Below are 7,259 nucleotides of genomic sequence, written 5' to 3' on the forward strand. Positions count from 1 at the left end.
CCCAGTTGCACAGGGCAGGGTCGAGACCCAGGGTCTCGAGCTTAATGATGAGTTTGGAGGGTACTATGGTATTAAATGCTGAGCTGTAGTTAATGAACAGCATTCTTACATTAGGTATTCCTCTTGTCCAGATGGGATAGGGCAGTGTGCAGTGTGATGGCGATTGCATTGTCAGTGGACCTATTGGGGCAGTAAGCAAATTGGAGCGGGTCTAGGGTATCAGGTAGAATGGAGGTGATATGCTCCTTGACTAGTCACTCAAAGCACTTCATGATGACAAGTGAGTGCAACAGGGCGATTTAGTTCAGTTGCCTTAGCTTTCTTGGGAACAGGACCAATGGTGGCCATCTCGAAGCATGTGGCGACAACAGACTGGGATAGGGATTGATTATGTCAACACACCAGCCAGCTGGTCTGCGCATGCTCTGATGATGCGGCTAGGGATGCCTTCTGGGCCGGCAGCCTTGCGAGGGTTAACACGTTTAAACGTTTTACTCGCGTTGAGAAGGAGAGCCCACAGGCTTTGGTAGCGGGCCATGTCAGCGGCACTGTATTGTCCTCAAAGTGAGCAAAGAAGTTGTTTAATTTGTCTTGGAGCAAGACGTCAATGTCCGCGACGGGGCTGGTTTTCTTTTTGTAATCCGGGATTGACTGTAGACCCTGCCACATACGTCTCGTGTTTTGAGCCGCTGAATTGCGACTACTTTGTCTCTATACTGACACTTTGCTTGTTTGATTACCTTGCAGAGGGAATAGCTGCACTGTTTGTATTCGGGTCATGTTTCCAGTCGCATTGCTATGATTAAAGGCGGTGGTTCGCGCTTTGTTTTGCGCGAATGCTGCCAGCATTCCACGGTTTCAGGTTAGGAAATGTTTTAATAGTCACAGTGGGTACGACATCTCCGATGCACTTGCTAATAAACTCGCTCACCGAGTCCACGTATACATCAATGTTGTTGTTGTCTGAGGCTATCCGGAATATATCCCAGTCCACGTGATCATAGCAATCCTGAAGTGTGGAATCCGATTGATCAGACCAGCGTTGGACAGACCTGAGCACAGGCGTTTCCTGTTACAGTTTCTGTCTATAGGCTGGGAGCAACAAAATGGAGTCATGGTCAGATTTGCCTAAGGCAGGGCGGGGAGGGCTTTGTATGCATTGCGGAAGTTAGAGTAGCAATGATCCAGAATGCTAGCAGCCCATGTCACTCATTTGATATGCTGATAGAATTTATGCAGTGTCGTTCTCAGTTTAGCTTTGTTAAAATCCCTGGCTACAATAAATGCAGCCTCAGGATGTATGGTTTCCAGTTTACATAGAGTCCAGTGAAGTTCTTTCAGGGCAGACAAGGTATCTGCTTGAGGGAGGGATATACACGGCTGTGACAATAATCAAAGAGAAATATTTTTGTAGATAATATGCTCGGGAGCGGTGGATGGTGTGCTCGCCTTCTGAGTCTGACCAGTAGGCCGCTCCGTCTGCCTCTCCTGCAGCGACTGCGTTGTTTTGGGTCGGGCTCTGGGATAAGATCCCATGTCCAGGGTGGAGGTCCGAACAAAGGATCTGCTTTGCGAAAGACGTATTCCTGATCGTAATGTTGGTAAATTGTCATTGCTTTTATATGCAATAGTTCTTCCCGGCTGTATGTAATAACACTTGAGATTGAGATTAACACTTGAGATTTCCTGGGCTAACAATGTAAGAAATACATAAAATAATATATATTTAAAAAAAATTGCATAGTTTCCTAAGGACCTGAAGCGAGGCGACCATCTCTGTTGGCGCCATCTTGTTTGTAGGGGGCATACAAGACATCGCCTGTATTATTTCAAAGAAGACCACTCAGAATCTCTTACCTCAAACAGGTTGTGGAAATGGAATTCCCTTCAGGGTTCCCTAACAGAAGCACTCAGATCTTGTTGGCATTCGTCCCCTGGGGCAAAGACAAGAAAGATGGGCAGACTTTTTATATTGCCTCGGTGTTGAAATAGCAACAGCCCAGTTATCAATGAGCAATCGTGAAGCCAGCGTCCCTCCAGAGTGGTCGTGCGCCGTGTGACAGCTTTTTTGCCCATCGCCTCATATACGGGGCAACCATGATATGATGCTTTGTCAAGCGGCAGCTGTGCTCCTGCCGTTTTCCCTCACACAGCCCAAACGCTCTTCTCCCGCCCGCGACACTACAGCTGCCAGTCGAAGGCAAGATGCTTTTTCCAAGCCAGCGTCGTGCCTACTCCCTTTTGCTACATATTTGTATTATTTAAGATGCATTGGATGCCATGTCCATTTCAAAAATAGTTTGATTTCCATTAAGTATTTACAAGTACTGTAAATGTGTACAGTATCAGATAACGAGATCTTGAACTAAATCAAGTATAAAAGAAACATGCAGATCAAAGAAAATAAGATAAAACAAAAATAGCCTGGGCCTCTCGAGTGATGCAGCAGTCTAAGGCACTGCATCGCAGTGCTTGAGGCATCACTACAGACCCGGGTTCGATCCCAAGCTGTGTCACAACCAGCCGTGACCGGGAGTCCCATAGGGTGGCGCACAGTTGGCCCAGCGTCGTCCAGGTTAGGGGAAGATTTACTTGGCTCACCGCGCTCTAGTGACTCCTTGTGGCGGGCCGGGTGCCTTTAGACTGACTTCGGTCATCAGTTGAACAGTGTTTCTTCCGACACATTAGTGTAGCTGGCTTCCGGGTTAAGCGGGTAGGTGTTAAGAACCGTAGTTTGGCAGGTCATGTTTCGGAGGACGCATGACTCGACCTTTGCCTCTCCCGTGCCCGAGGGGGGGGGGTTGCAGCGATGAGACAAGATTGCAATTTGATATCACGAAATTGGGGAGAAAAAGGGTGTAAAATACCCCCCAAAAATATATACAGTACCAGTCAAAAGTTTGGACACACCTACTCATTCAAGAGTTTTTCTTTGTTTTAACTATTTTCTACATTTTCGAATAATAGTGAAGACATAAACTATGAAATAACACATATGGAATCATGTAGTAACCAAAACAATGTTAAACAAGTCAAAACATTTTTTTGATTCTTCAAGGTAGCCATCCTTTGCCTTGATGACAGCTTTGCACACTCTTGGCATTCTTTCAACCAGCTTTACTTGGAATGCTTTTCCAACAGTCTTGAAGCAGTTCCCACATATGCTGAGCACTTGTTGGCTGCTTTTCCGTCACTCTGCGGTCCAACTCATCCCAAACCATCTCAGTTGGGTTGAGGTTGGGTGATTGTGGAGGCCAGGTCATCTGTTGCAGCACTCCATCACTCTCCTTCTTGATCAAATATCCCTTACACACCCTGGAGGTGTGTTGGGTCATTGTCCTGTTGAAAAACAAATGAAAGTCCCACTAAGAGCAAACCAGATAGCATGGCGTATCACTGCAGAATGCTGTGGTAGCCATGCTGGTTAAGTATGCCTTGAATTCTAAATAAAATCACTGACAGTGTCACCAGCAAAGCACCATCACACCTGCCCCTCCATGCTTCACGGTGGGAACCACACATGCAGAGATCATTCATTCACCTATTTTGCGTCTAATAAAGACATGGCGGTTGGAACCAGAAATCTCAAATTTGGACTCATCAGACCAAGGACAGATTTTCAGCACTCTAATGTCCATTGCTCGTGTTTCTTGGCCCAAGCAAGTCTTTTCTTATTGGTGTCCTTTGGTAGTGGTTTCTTTGCAGCATTTTGACCATGAAGGCCCGATTCACGCAGTCTCCTCTGAACAGTTGACGTTGAGATGTCTGTTACTTGAACTCTGAAGCAGTTAGCTCTAATGAACTTATCCTCTACAGCAGAGGTAACTCTGGGTCTTCCTTTCCTGTGGCGGTCCTCATCAGAGCCAGTTTCATCATAGCGCTTGATGGTTTTTGCGACTGCACTTGTAGAAACTTCAGAAGTTCTTGACAGTTTCCACATTGACTGACCTTCATGTCTTAAAGCAATGATGGACTGTCATTTCTCTTTGCTTATTTGAGCTGTTCTTGCCATAATATGGACTTGGTCTTTTACAAAATAGAGCTATCTTCTGTATACCTCCCCTACCTTGTCACAACACAACTGATTGGCTCAAAAGCATTATGGAAAGAAATTCCACAATTGAAATGCATTCCAGGTGACTCCCTCATGAAGCTGGTTGAGAGAATGCCAAGAGTGTGCAACGCTGTCATCAAGGAAAAGGGGGGCTACTTTGAAGAATCTCAAGTATATTTTTACTTGTTTAACACTTTTTGGGTAACTACATGATTCCATATGTGTTATTTCATCGTTTTGACGTCTTCACTATTATTCTACAATGTAGAAAATAGTAAAAATAAAGAATAACCTTGGAATGAGTAGGTGTGTCCAGACTTTTGACTGGTAATGTGTGTGTACACTATCGTTCAAAAGTTTGGGGTCAACTTAGAAATGTCCTTGATTTTGAAAGAAAAGCCAATTTAGTCGATTATTTTTTTTATTATTATTTTTCATTTTTTTTAAATAACATCAAATTGATCAGAAATACAGTGTAGACATTGTTAATGTTGTAAATGACTGTTGTAGCTGGAAACGGCAGATTATTTTATGGAATATCTACAAACGCGTACTGAGGCCCATTATCAGCAACCATCACTCCTGTGTTCCAATGGCACGTTGTGTTAGCTAATCCAAGTTTATCATTTGAAAAGGCTTATTGATCATTAGAAAACCCTTTTGCAATTACGTTAGCACAGATGAAAACTGTTGTTCTGGTTAAAGAAGCAATATAACTGGCCTTCTTTAGACTATTTCAGTATCTGGAGCATCAGCATTTGTGGGTTCGATTACAGGCTCAAAATGGCAAGAAACAAATAACTTTCTTCTGAAACTCATCAGTCTATTATTGTTTTGAGAAATGAAGGCTATTCCATGCGAGAAATTGCCAAGAAACTGAAGGTCTCGAACAACTCTGTATACTACTCCTTTCACAGGAGTAGTATACAGAGTTGCAAAACATACAAAACTCTGCAAAACATGACTTAGTACTTGGTGGCAAAACCCTTGTTGGCAATCACAGAGGTCAGACGTTTCTTGTAGTTGGCCACCAGGTTTGCACACATCTCAGGAGGGATTTTGTCCCACTCCTCTTTGCAGATCTTCTCCAAGTCATCAAGGTTTCGAGGCTGACGTTTGGCAACTCGAACCTTCAGCTCCCTCCACAGATTTTCTATGAGATTAAGGTGAGGAGACTGGCTAGGCCACTCCAGGACCTTAATGTGCTTCTTCTTGAGCCACTCCTTTGTTGCCTTGGCCGTGTGTTTTGGGTCGTTGTCATGCTGGAATACCCATCCTCGACCCATTTTCAATGCCCTGGCTGAGGGAAGGAGGTTCTCACCCAAGATTTGACGGTACATGGCCCCGTCCATCGCCCCTTTGATGCGGTGAAGTTGTCCTGTCCCCTTAGCAGAAAAACACCCCCAAAGCATAATGTTTCCACCTCCATGTTTGACAGTGGGGATGGAGTTCTTGGGGTCATAGGCAGCATTCCTCCTCCTCCAAACACGGCGAGTTGAGTTGATGCCAAAGAGCTCCATTTTGGTCTCATCTGGCCATAATAAATATAGTTGCTCAGCGAAACTCCATTATTTGACTCTGGAGGAGTTTGCAGACAGTACTGTATTCAGTGTACATACAAATCATTAAAATCCAGAAGGAAAATATTTACACAAGAAGTGTGTGATATAAGGTGCTTCTTGTGTAAATATTTTCCGTCTGGATTTTAATGGTGTGTGTGTGTGTGTGTGTACGTGCGTGCGTGTGTAGTGTATATCACCTTCAAGCTGGAGCCAGAGAACACCACAGTGTACCAGGGCCACAGAGCCATCCTACACTGCCAGGCCACATCAGACCCTGAGCCCCACATCCAGTGGATGGTCAAGGACAAAGTGCTGGACACCAGCAGGAGGTAAGGCTTTACACACAGTCTTGTAGAGACAATAACAACACACAACAACATTTTCTCCCTTTGTGGTGCTGGGAATAAAAAGGACTGGATTGCATTGCACCACAATGTGTTTTTGTGTATTTTTTTGGAAAATCTATAAAAAGTGTAATCACAAAAACAGCATTTTCTTCAACTTGTTGACTGAAACATGAACAAATGAAGATACAGAGCTGAAAAGTGTATTGCACAACGTGAAAGGAGAGACACTGCACACTGGGCAACTCTAAGTGCATCTGCTAAATTACTAGAATGGAATTTATTCTTGGATACTATTTACGATACAGATACTGCAGTGAACTGGAGAATAATGTTCCATGATAGATAGCTTTCAGGAATCAATCAATGAACAGTGAAGAAGTCACTTGATGTGGAGCATGTGAATAAGTCCAAGCCACTCACCTCAGGCATATTTTCAAGGCCATTCTTGTGTATCAGAAGGAGGCAATCAATGGAACAAGGGATAAAGCCTCATCATACTGTGTAACTTTATTTCACAATTTCTTTCTCTCTCTCTATCACTATTTTTCTCTCTCTCTTTCTATCTCACTCTCTCTCTTTCTATCCCCCACTCTCTCTCTCTTTCTCAGGTTCCAGATAATGCCCAATGACTCTATGGTGATAACTGATGTCACCACGGACGACACAGCCAAGTACACCTGCACTGCCGGAAACAGCTGCAGCATCAGTGACGTCGTGGCACAGCTCTACAGTCATGGCCAAAAGTTTTGAGAATGACACAAATATTAATTTTCACAAAGTCTGCTGCCTCAGTTTGTATGATGGCAATTTGCATATACTCCAGAATGTTATGAAGAGTGATCAGATGAATTGCAATTCATTTCAAATTCCCTCTTTGCCATGCAAATGACCTGAAACCCCCCCAAAAACATTTCCACTGCATTTCAGCCCTGCCACAAAAGGACCAGCTGACATCATGTCGGTGATTCTCTCGTTAACCTCTATGGGCTAGGCGGGACGAATTCGTCCCACCTACGTAACAGCCAGTTGAAGCCTGTGGCGCGATTTTCAAATACCTTAAAAATCCTATTACTTCAATTTCTCAAACATATGACTATTTTACAGCTATTTAAAGACAAGACTCTCGTTAATCTAACCACACTGTCCGATTTCAAAAAGGCTTTACAACGAAAGCAAAACATTAGATTATGTCAGCAGAGTACCAAGCCAGAAATAATCAGACACCCATTTTTCAAGCTAGCATATAATGTCACAAAAACCCAGAAGACAGCTAAATGCAGCACTCACCTTTGATGA

At 43.8% G+C, this 7,259-nt stretch overlaps 1 protein-coding gene across 1 annotated transcript; it reads left to right on the forward strand.

Annotated features, from left to right (window-relative positions):
- The first annotated feature begins 273 nt into the window (after positions 1-273).
- On the forward strand, positions 274-6,776 carry LOC106604120 (inactive tyrosine-protein kinase 7-like). The gene is made up of 3 exons (XM_045695314.1): positions 274-280; positions 5,804-5,945; positions 6,572-6,776. Exons 1-3 carry the CDS (start codon positions 274-276, stop codon positions 6,711-6,713), a joined length of 291 nt encoding a protein of 96 aa, XP_045551270.1. The 3' UTR covers positions 6,714-6,776.
- The last annotated feature ends 483 nt before the right edge of the window (positions 6,777-7,259 follow it).

The sequence above is a fragment of the Salmo salar genome, chromosome ssa01, assembly GCF_905237065.1.
Source record: "Salmo salar chromosome ssa01, Ssal_v3.1, whole genome shotgun sequence".
In the NCBI taxonomy this organism is placed as follows: domain Eukaryota; kingdom Metazoa; phylum Chordata; class Actinopteri; order Salmoniformes; family Salmonidae; genus Salmo; species Salmo salar.